Genomic DNA, 12,066 nt, shown 5'->3' on the forward strand with positions numbered 1-12,066 from the left:
CCGATTTGACTTCTTCACATTCAAGAATTTTAACTAAATTAAAACTTATCATTTTAAGATTTTGTTTTCACATCCAGATTATCTTTCTTAATTAAAGAAGTTTTATTTTATTTCTTGATTAGTTTATTTTGAAAGGTAAGCTTGAAAATTGATTCGTAATTGAAGATAAACATAACACACAATTCAAGATTTCAGGAGTTTTAAGAATTTTAACTAAATTAAAACTTATTATTTTAAGATTTTGTTTTCACATCCAGATTATCTTTTTCAATTAAAGAAATTTTATTTTATTTCTTGATTAGTTTATTTTGAAAGGTAAGATTGAAAATTGATTCGTAATTGAAGATAAACTTAACACACAATTAAATTATTTACAAATACTCTTATAGTATTCATACGATTTTCGGTGCTCGAATTTAGAAAACTTAAAATTGTTTGTCAAAAGGGCTGTTTTTTTTATTATTTTCCAATAATGAATTTTTACTGTTATTAAAACTTCGTAATTTTAAAAATTAAATTCACATTTTATGCTTTATTACTTTTAATACAATGAAATAAACATGTTTTTTCTTTTGAAAAAAACAGAAAAAAAACAAACATTAAAAGCAATGTGCGTAAAACAAATTAATCAAATTTGCGTAAAAAAATTACATGGACTTTTCTAGTGTTAAATATTTTTATGTGATAATGGTATTTGTCTTAGTTAATTTACATCACACTAGAGCTGTACAATGAGCTATTGGCGACGGTCTGGGAAGCATCCCTGAGAATGATTCGAAGACACGCCATCACAATTTTGATCCTCTGCAGAGAGGATGGCACCCCTGCTTCGGTTGCCCGACGACAAGCACGCGGAGTCGATCACATTACGGTAACACAGTTTAACGAGGACCAATGCCGCACACCCTCGGTCCCTACGCAGACTAATCCAAGTAGTCACTCACCCGCACACTGACCGCAGCCAGTGAGGCTTGAGTTCGGTGATGTGCTGGGGACCGTGTCTTAACGATCAGTTACACAGCGGGACAAACAAATTAGTTAAAAAGATATACGCGGAGTAATATTTATTTAATTTTAAAGTAATTAGAACAAAAAAAATGAAGGACAGTAATAAAAATATGACTGATAGAGCGGGGGCAAAACTACCTTACCGAGACACGAAACTTTTGTTTCTCTTAATATCAATATCCAAAAGGATATTTCGTATAAGTGCTCATTCTAATAAGACAAAATTAAAATTAGACAAATCAATTAAACACACTCTAAAAATAATAAAATGCCTCTTAGCAAAGGAATGGAAATTGGTTCAAAGAAACTATTTAATATCGAATTGCTTCAGTTTATATGCTGTAAGAGAAACAGGTAGTAAGACAGGTGGAAATTGTTGTCTAATTTCCTAAAAAGAATTAAGATCTAAAAACCTAAAGAAATTTGGTTAAAACAGTCGATTTTTTTAAAGACAAAGGGTGACAAAATCTTAACGAAACTCTTTTCATATCATTTGAAATTCGTATTAGGTTGATAAAGCATCTAAAGCCTTTTAGCTATTAAAAATAAAAATAGGAAAGTGAGAAAAATAATAAAAAAGATCTTCTAGACTTTAAATAATATACGTACAAAAATAAATGTAATAAATAAAAAGTTGAAAACAAATCTACACTTTTCTTATTAACTGCAGACTGGTCTCAAGATATTCATTTGCAGACAGGTGCTCTTTAAACCTTGTTATCTGCTAAATAGAACACCCAAAATTACTGAAACCAATTGCTTGTGGAGAAAAATCTTTGAACTTGCAAAACAGCATCAGTTAAAGTTATATTTTGATTTCTAGCTTCTCTTATACGTCTTAACGAAGTAAATTAAAATCCTACATTGTAACCAAACTAAGGGGGCCATGTTTTCCAGATTGAGGCTATTCTCCTCTATTTTGAACGTGAAAATTCTGAATCCTTTGTAAAAAAGGTATGTTTAATCAGAGAAAGTACGTTTTCATGTGTAATTTCGTACTTTAAAATATAATCTGCACTGGTTAGTTATCGCATTTAAGGTTAGGCTGTAGAAAGGGTAAGATTGAGTCCCAGTACGTAAAAATCTGATCATTCAATCAAAAGTTACTTTACAAGGTACATAGAAACGTCTGATTTTATCCACTCTCACTGTTAATTTATTAAAATTGTCCTTTTTTTAGATAAATTGTTTAGCTAATGAACTATAGTTTACTTTCAGTATATCCTTTGAGAGTGAGAATCACAAGCAAAGTATCTGCCCTATCAACTGGAAGGAGAGTCGAAATGACCTGCGAAACTGTAGGCTCACGACCTTCTGCCAAGATCACGTGGTGGCTCAATGGCACTCACTTGTCAGATCACATTGAAACCGTCCATGACAATGTCACTTCCTCTGTCCTACGCCTCCTGCCTAAATTTCAGTATCATAAATCACCCCTTACATGCAGAGCTGAAAATCCCAAACTCTTCAACAGTCACATGGAAGATGTCAGAATGCTCAATATCACATGTAGGTAGGCGTTGATTAAATTACACTTGTTATTTGTAAGTTTATTTTTACTCCATGTTACGGCGTATTGCTTGAAGCTCTACTGAATCCCAGATCAAGTCCAACAGATTGTGAACTTAAATCGAACTTCCATCGCAAGCGAGAAAAAGCGTATCAATCAAATCTTCATGCTGTAGCAGGTCAAGAGAGGTTATTTTATGCTGAAGAATCATGAATGCAAATTTGAAAAGTTTTCTATCCATTGATATGCATCAAAGTATCTATACGACCCATATGATTCTGATGATGTTGACCTGGACAGTTCTGTTACTTTTTATTGTGGAGCATTGATAGGAGATTTTCTAAAATAATCATTTGATCTTATTTTTTGAGTAAATTTTGGTTGATGATTTGGATGTAGAATTGTTTGAAGTAATGTCAATAGCCTCATTTGTAGAGATGATATAATGCTACCATTGACAAAAATGATTTCATATGTGAAGGAATCCAATAGAGGAAAATTCGTTTGTTTTTACATCCTTCGTTAGACAATAGCAGTATTATCCATACGCTTTCCGACAGTGCAATAAAATTAAAACTGTAGTTTTTAATTCTGTAATAATGGGTTTTTCACGATTAATTTAAAACTTGATTTAATTTGCAATAAAAACAATTAGTATGTGACTCGTGAAAACTAAATTACCTTTTGTTTAAGCTAAATAATTCAAGACATTTTCCATAATGACCACCTACATGCATTGTCTTATTTTCTGAACCATAAGGATGTATGGAGTTTAAACTTGGCTTATTTTTTATCATTACACACGCCTTAAGGTGATTAGTATTTCGCAAGAAATGTGGGAAAATGTTTCTGTTTTAAAATCCTCAATGTAATCTGTAAAAATATCTTTTACTTAAGGCATTGAAATTGTAATTCGAGTAATTTAATAAAGATATAATCTACATTTTGTTTTTATCCGCAATAAATGATTGTATCTAACAATGACATTCATTCTGCTTAATTAGTACTAGAGTCTTAAAAGAGATGATCTATATCAAGTAAATCCGCTTATCTTTATAAACAAAAACAAAAATGTGGGTTACCTTTTTTTATTCCTGAGGTTTTCAGTTATCTAATTTTATGATCAATTTCTGTGTTTCAAATACAGAACTTATCTTGTTCTTAAAACACTTCTAAACAGTGCTTCCTCTTGTTTTTTTTTTATAGATATACCTCAAGTGTCTTTGAGACTTATTAAGGAAGAAGCAGATAGACTACCTAAAGAGGATGACTTTGTTCGATTAGTTTGTGATATTAACGCCAATCCACCTGTCTTGAAAGTCGGGTGGATTTTTAACGACACCCCCCTCTCCCACAACAAGTCTCAAACAGACATCGTTAGTGGAAACACTCTCGTTTTCAAGAAGCTCACGAGGCGTAATCATGGAAGATATCGTTGCTACGCTCTAAATGACGAAGGGAAAGGATTCAGTCAAGAACTCATGTTAAATATCAGTCGTAAGTGTTGATTTTATTTACATTTAAAAAATATATATATATAAACACTTCTTTTCAACAATTTTTAAATATTTAGAACGCACGTATTGTTTACTTTAAGAGTAAGTGCCCTTAATTTAGGCATATTTAAAAACTGGGCTACAAAGCTTGCTTCTAAGTTTCAAACCCATTAAATTCATTCACCGTATGAATATGCAGTACGAAAAAAAAAACGAATTAATCTGAATAACTTTTGATCGAATGATCGGGTCGTCACGATCTAGGACTGAACCTTAATGAGTGATTTCAAATACGTTAATTAAATAGTGCAGACGATATTTTAAGTTACGAAATTAGGTGCAGAAGTGTACTTTCTTTGATCAAATAGACCCATTTTTTGACGAATTTGGATTTCTGATCCTCGAAATATAAAAGGTAGGCATGATCTAGGAAATAGGGTTCCCATAGTTTTATCAGAAGAGCGGTCTAAAGTTTGAACCCCTTAATGTTAATTTTAGTTTTGGCATATTATACCATATCCTTAGAACTTTTTAAGCGAATTGAAAGATTTTTTCACACAATTATAAATTTCGCTTTTCCAACTAAAGTTCCATGCATAAAATATTTTTTTGTAAATAGTATTAATTATTTTTTAATTATTTCATATAATGATATTTTTAATTGTAAGACATAAAATTTTTGCATCATTTTAAAGAATGCAATTTTACATGGTAAAACACAAAATCTGAGCGAAAATGGTCGAATAATTCAGGAAAAAAAAATCAAATTTTTAAGACAAGACATTTTGTTTATTTCGCGCACTGTACAGTCCGCAAAAAAAAAAAGATATCACCCTGAATAACTTTCGTTCTAATGATTGGATTTTCACGAACTAAGTGTCAATCTTAATGGTTCCGGGGGGTCACCTCAAATATGCTAATTAATTAGTGCTAATTATTAATTAAGTTACGAAACAAGACACAAAAACGTACTTTCTCTGAATAAACATGTATTTTTTTTTTACAAATTTGGAATCCAGACACTTGAATTAGGGGGGGGTGGACAAACTTTTGAAAAAATTGGGTCTTAAATTGGGTCACAATAAAGGTTTATATATTTGGCAATAGTTCAGAAAACCGCCAGAAAAAGTCGCCAACGCAAATTAATATTTTAAAGTAACCCATTGACAAATCCAAAAGAAGACTTAATTTCCCTAGATAATTCCCCTAAATAATTCCAATTTCTGACTGTAAAAAAAAAATTTAAATATTGCTCTGTGATTGCTCGGAGAGGTTTAATAGAAATATCTCAAAGTTAATAGAAAATATCTCAAAGTTTCTAGGATATAGACAGTTTTTAAGCTGATTTCTGTCCAAAAAGCAAATTTTTATTTTTATTTTAATCTCCTTTGAAAGGAAAATTTGAATCGATTTATAAATTATTTATGATTTTCTAAGTTTTTAGAATTTAAATACATGAACTTTTTATCTGATATTATTTAGATTATGTTGTTTTTGTTATACAAATTCGAGGATTTCATACTAAAATCAAATTAACATAACTTATTATAGCTATATACAAAATTTTAGGGATAATCATTTTTACAGCTTTAATCGAGTCTTCTAGGCAAGAAAGTTTGAAGAAAAAAAAAGTGCTTGAAAAATAAAATGTAGATTGTATAATAATTCTAATGCACATTCACAAGGTTTTCTATAATTTACGATATTTCTTTTTTCTATAACTCAAGGAATTGCTGAATGTTTAGTGGCATTTTAAAAAGATTGAAATATGTTATGTTTAAGAATAAGATATTGAAATAATATGTTGCAAATTGTAGGATTCATTGCTTAAAAAATCGCTTCATTCTACTAGATATTTAGGTTACATCGTTTCCTTTGGATAAAGATGATTAGCAAATAGCATCCTCATGTTTCGATACATTCTGAAACTTATACGTTCGCAAATTCACCATAAAATGTCGCACAGCATATTCTTCAAATACGATTACAGCTACATTTACCACCAAATACTGCTACTATGATTATTTTTGTTTTCTCATATATGTTACCGGCAAAGTATGAAACACCGGTATTGATTAGAATGTCTCTGCAATCTATACAATGCTGGATGTTTTTAGGCAAAGTATGAAATATGAGAGGTAATACATACTTTCCCTAGGCATTCTATAGAATGACAAATGTTATTTAGGCAAAATATGGAAAAAAAAACATGCTGATGAGGTCATTATGTCATATTAATGATGTGCATGTTACTGTGAATGATCGAAATCGGTTGTTGTTGACTTTCACCGGTGAATGTTGACAATCACATAGTCGCTTTGGTGAATGTCCGAAATATTTATTACATCCGATTTGATATTAATTTATTCGTGGATATAATTACATTTATTCGATATTTTAATGCTTACTGACTATAGATTAGAAGAAACATCAGTGTTTGGAGCATCAGGCTAATATATATCGGGCAATTGCACTGAACCTTAAAAAATTATCGGTGTAGAATATACCGGGCAAATGTATACCGGGCAGTGGCACTTGGCCTTAAAAAAGCATCAATGTAGGATATACCGGGCAAATGCATACCAGAGAATGACACTTGACCTTAAAAAAACATCAGTGTCTGGTATACCAGGCAAATGTATACCGGGCAGTGGCAATTAACTAGAACTAGTATGACTAGACCTTTGGTAAATGTCCGAAATATATACTAAGTCTAGTTAAGTGCCACAGTCCGGTATACATTTGCCCGGTATATCCTACACTGATGTTTTTTTAAGGTCAAGTGCCATCCCTTGGTATACATTTACTCGGTATATCCTACACTGATGTTTTTTTAAGGTCAAGTGCCTCTCCCTGGTATGCATTTGCCCGGTATACCCTACAATGATGTTTCTTCTAATCTATCGTCAGTAAGTACTAAAATATTGAATAAATGTAATTATATAAGCGAATAAATTAATATCAAATTGGTTGTAAAAAATATTTCAGACAAACACCAAAGCGACTATGTGATTGTTGACATTCTCCGGTGAAAGTCGACATTCTCCAGATTTCGGTCATTCACAGCAACATTCACAGACAGATGATTACAGACAGGTAACATTCGGTCATTCACAGACAGGTGATTAAAAAATTACTTTTAAGATTAAGACGATATATAAGATGTTGAGAAATTTGCAATGATGCGAGAGATGCTTAAAAATGTTGACTACGTATTTTTATTAATATTTATAAAAAATATTATTTAAGAAATTGATAAATATTTTATTCCAAATCTATTCATACGTATGTATATTATAGAAATTGTATCAGGTATTGAGAAAGAAAAACTAGAAAATAAAAAATAATCACATTAAATAAGCAAAATCTGGTGTATAATCATATTCAATCACAAGCATACTTTTATAAAACTCGACACTCGTTGATTAAAATGTTTTATTCAAATTTCTTTACTAAATTGCAAATATAATTTTAGACGACTAAAGAAGAAATATCGTATTTTATAGTTTAAAAAAAAATAAAAATAAAAAGATTAGCAAACGATTATTAGCGAAAAAAATATGAATGAAATTTTATGCTAAGCGCGCGAAGTCAAGTTCCTCGCAAGTTTATCACATTTTAATATTAATCGCCCCATTAAGTCATTTCTTCATTGTCGCCAAATTATTATTTTTTAAATAATTAATTTCAATTTTTCTCATCTTCTAATAAATAAAAGCAATAGAAACTTTAGATTCTTCAATTGAAAAATATGTAGATTAAAATGGTATAAAAAATCCCTACCTAATAATTCAAAATTTTTTCATCCTCACTTTAATTAAATAATAAAAAATAATAAATAATTATTAAAAATTATTTTTTCATGAAATTATCTTTGGGTGAATGAGTTTTATGAGTGGGGGCAATTTTTTTTGAATTGCTTCAATAGTTTTGAAAATATGACTGAAAACGCAAAAAGCTAAATTAACATTAAGGGGTACGAACTTTGAATCGCTCTCCTGACCAAACTATGGGGACCACATTTCCCAGATTGCGGCTACCCCCTATATTTCGAAGATAAGGAATCCAAATATGCAAAAAAAAAATTATATGTTTATTCGGAGAAAGTCCGTTTTTGTGTCTGATTTCGTAACTTAATTAATAGTTAGCACTAATTAATTAGCATATTTGAGGTTACCTCCCGGAACCATTAAGATTGACACTTAGTTAGTGAAAATCCGATCATTAGAACGAAAGTTATTCAGGGTGATATCTTATTTTTTTTGCGGACTGCGTTACTACGTTACATGTGTCCTGAGATGGAATTCAAATTTCAACTTCTGTTTTGACATTAAATTTTTCCACCGATAAAAAATATATTTAACAATAAATTCGCTATGCTTAAATGTTTTTTTTTTCATCTAGCTTTTTAAGCAGATTATTTTTTTAAAAATTGTAAGCTACTTTTGTAATCAGATTTTAATTACGAATTTGTCAAAAAACATTCGAAAATAAATATGTAGTGTCTAAAATATTTTTTATTTAATATTTTACAAGTTCTTCATAATATATTAATAGTACACGTAAAAAATATTGTACTGTGTGGTAATGACATTTCTTGTAAAAAAGGGCCTATTTCTGGATAAAACAAAAATATACAGTACTTGAATCATTATTTTGTAATTTTTCCGTTAATATGAAAACGGTTTATCAGAAATTCTTGTTTTCAAAATTAAAATTTGTATTAGAACTCACATATGCAAAACTTAAAAGTAAATCCAATTGAATAAATGATTTTTTTGCCATGCTCTTACGTATCGCAGTCACATTCTCATATTTATCAAGCGATCTAACATATTAAGAAACTATTAATTACTGTTAATATAAGTAAAATTATTGCCAAAGCGCTTCTGTGAAAATTACCGTGATTTATAGCATTCCCATATAGCCAGAAACACGGTAAATTTTACATGTTTTAGTAATTCTGATAATATCATACTTTTTTTTCTCAGTGTGGCGATTGGTTTTAAGGAAACGAAATGTTGAAAAAATTCTGAAAAAGAAAGAATAAAGTGTTATTTTATCAATACAACACTTGCATAAAATAACTTAACTCATTCGTAAAAGAAGCTACTGAAATTCCAACCAAGTAAGTCAAGTAATCATTAAATTATGATATAGCGGCTATTTATGGGTAGATTTAAATGAAGCATTTGGCTATAGTTATTGAAAATATGAAAATTAACACAAAACAAAAATAATTGAGATAAATTAAAGTTCCCTTTTAAATCCTTTATGAACAGTCTGTCCTTAACCGGGGAGAGTCATTAGCGATGTATGAAGGCAATTTCTTTATTTAATTTATTTTCAGTTCTCATGAAGTACCTCACCTTTAAAACGGTGCCAAATCAATCATGAAAAAAAATTATTTTATTTTTTTACGAAAATTATTATATTGTTTACTCGTTTCATTTCAGACGCTCCTATATGTAAAGAAAATCAACAAATTACTTATGTGGTTGCATTAAATGAGAGTGTTATTGTGCGTTGTGAAGTGGAAGCCATGCCTACAGATGTTACTTTCAAATGGGAATTTAGTAACACAGTCAGTAAACACTACAATCTCCAACATGTAAGCGAAGGAGTTGTAAGCAATGCTACTTATCGACCAACGTCATCCTCTGAATACGGGACACTTTTCTGTTGGGCAAATAATAGTATAGGATCTCAGCAATCATCATGTTTTTTCACTGTCATAGCTCCCGGTAAGTTTTTGAAAGCCTCATAAGAATCCGTTGTTACACGTATCGGAAAATTATAAAATTAAAAAAAGTTATAGATTTTAGAGAAAGCCAAAAAAATATTTTAATACTTCTTAAATGTGTAAAAATAACTAAAATCGTAATCAATAACAACAAAGTTAATGGAATTGCTTTTTTTTATTTACTTATTTACAAACATATTCGCTGTAAGCTCGTACGCATGAAGCAGAGAACCATCAAATAAATTTTACGTCAAAATTACGTAAATTTTACCTTTAAAATTTACTAATCATTTGTAAAATTTACATGAAACTGAAACATGGAATTATAGCAAAAAATAGATGTCTAGAAAACGGAAAATTTACTTAAATAAATTCTTTTATTTTTCTGATATTTTACCAACCTATTTGCATCATGTAAGAATGAGTACGTTATTTTTACATATGTATTACATATATATTATTTGCGTCAATAGTGAGAAAAAAATTTACGCAATTGGAACGTCAAATTCTAGCAAAAAGTGGTTATCCAAAAAATAAAAAAAATTCGCTTGAAGCAAATTGACTTTACCAATTTCCCAAAAATTTACGTTTAATTTACGTATCATGCTACATGGGGCATTGATTCTCTGCTTTCCTGACTCATGTATACGTTTATTTATTGATCTGTCAATTCATTATATTATTTGTGAGCCGATATCCTACTTTACTTCCTCTTTACATTGCCTTTTTTTCGATTATTTTTCAGCTATATGAAGAATTACTAATATATAAAAACGATCACAATAATAAGTAATAGTTATCAAAATATTGCTCCTCTTTTTCTTGAAGTTCGAACATATCATTCCATACTTTTTTCATAAAAAATAAAGTTATAATTAAGAGCGTGTGTCCTTTTTTGAAAATAAAGATACATTTAATGTTTTCAGTTGAAAAATTTAGAGCAGAAACATGTCGAAGAAAATATATAAAAACAATAAATATTAAGAAACAGTTTTAAATTTCTCATATTATCAACACGCTTTAATCAACCGTAATCATTCAGTTTTTATATAAGTGGTCCTCAGAGGGAAAAAAATTGTAAATATCTTCATCGGACGAATGAATTCATGGAAAAAATACATATAGTATTTCTTTGCCAAATTCTGTGATACTTCACTACTTTTTAAACGAATGTAAAAACCAAACTTTTTAAAGCAATGAGATACCTGCTAGTAACGTAGTGTGGGTATCTTCTTCCTGACTGGTTATTTAAACGTGTCATTTGTTTACGTTAGTGACTGTTCTTTCCATTCTATTTTGAATAAGTCAAGCCAGTCGAGTATCAATTCGCTTACGGGACACATTTTATATTCTTGCGCGAAGATTCTTCCAGAAAGATTTAAATTCTTTCATTATATATTTCTCATTTAGCACAAGGACAGGCATGGAGCCATGCAGAACATAAACAAACTAATTTTTCATCGAAGTTTTCAAGCACGCAAAGCAAAAATATATCTCAGTTACGAAAAATAAATAAACAATTACTAAAGCAAAGTTAAGTAAAAGACGCAGACGAGAAAGAATTATATTTTAACAAATTTGATGTGCGATGCGACGTTGTATTTAATTAACTTCACGTTAATTCTAAATTATGTGGAGAACATTCTAGTATTCTAACTTATACGCAGAAACTTAATTCGACTTTAACACGGCATCGACTTTATCACGATTACCTGGCGCTGGCGACATTGGTCACGTGCCTGTGTATCAGCGACCGTTTTCTTCTTGAGTTGCAAGTATCCAATTATATGACTTTCCATAAACAGTTTTAAGCAAGATAAGAAAATAAAATAATGAGTAAACAACTTATAAGTAATCGAAGAGCAAATACTTTTTCAGCAGAAAAATAATTATTTTACTTAAATATTTGCTGTTAAGGAGAATAGAAAAAAAGTGCTTGAAGAGCAACTGAATTAACACTTTACTTAAGGAACTTAGAGGCTAAGTCAGCATTACGAGCGGCTTTAAAATCAAATAAAATGTGTTGAAAAATAGATCGTGACGTTAAATTGTACGAGATGTCTATACTGATTTCCCTTTGTAACTGAAATGATTGAATAGTAATGTAGATACTATATTACTATTATTTACCATAATGTAGAGACTATATACTATATTATTGTTAATGTAGAGACTATATACAATTATTCGTATAAACTTACACTGACATTCATCGAATAATCTCTCTGATTACATGGCTTAGCAGTACCTTATAAAGTATAACTGCCCAGTATTACGCCTGATAGCTTTCGTGTAAATTTTCTTGTTCA

The 12,066-nt window shown here is 30.0% G+C and overlaps 1 protein-coding gene across 1 annotated transcript in view; it reads left to right on the forward strand.

The window, feature by feature from the left end:
• Positions 1 to 12,066, forward strand: part of LOC107454871 (nephrin) — a 65,248-nt gene that overhangs the window by 42,380 nt on the left and 10,802 nt on the right. Inside the window, exons 6-8 of the mRNA XM_016072203.3 lie at positions 2,227 to 2,517; positions 3,725 to 4,015; positions 9,471 to 9,758. Of these exons, the coding sequence (XP_015927689.1) occupies positions 2,227 to 2,517; positions 3,725 to 4,015; positions 9,471 to 9,758 (870 nt within the window). The remainder of the gene's footprint in view (positions 1 to 2,226; positions 2,518 to 3,724; positions 4,016 to 9,470; positions 9,759 to 12,066) is intronic.

Source organism: Parasteatoda tepidariorum, chromosome 1 (genome assembly GCF_043381705.1).
Source record: "Parasteatoda tepidariorum isolate YZ-2023 chromosome 1, CAS_Ptep_4.0, whole genome shotgun sequence".
Lineage (NCBI taxonomy): Eukaryota > Metazoa > Arthropoda > Arachnida > Araneae > Theridiidae > Parasteatoda > Parasteatoda tepidariorum.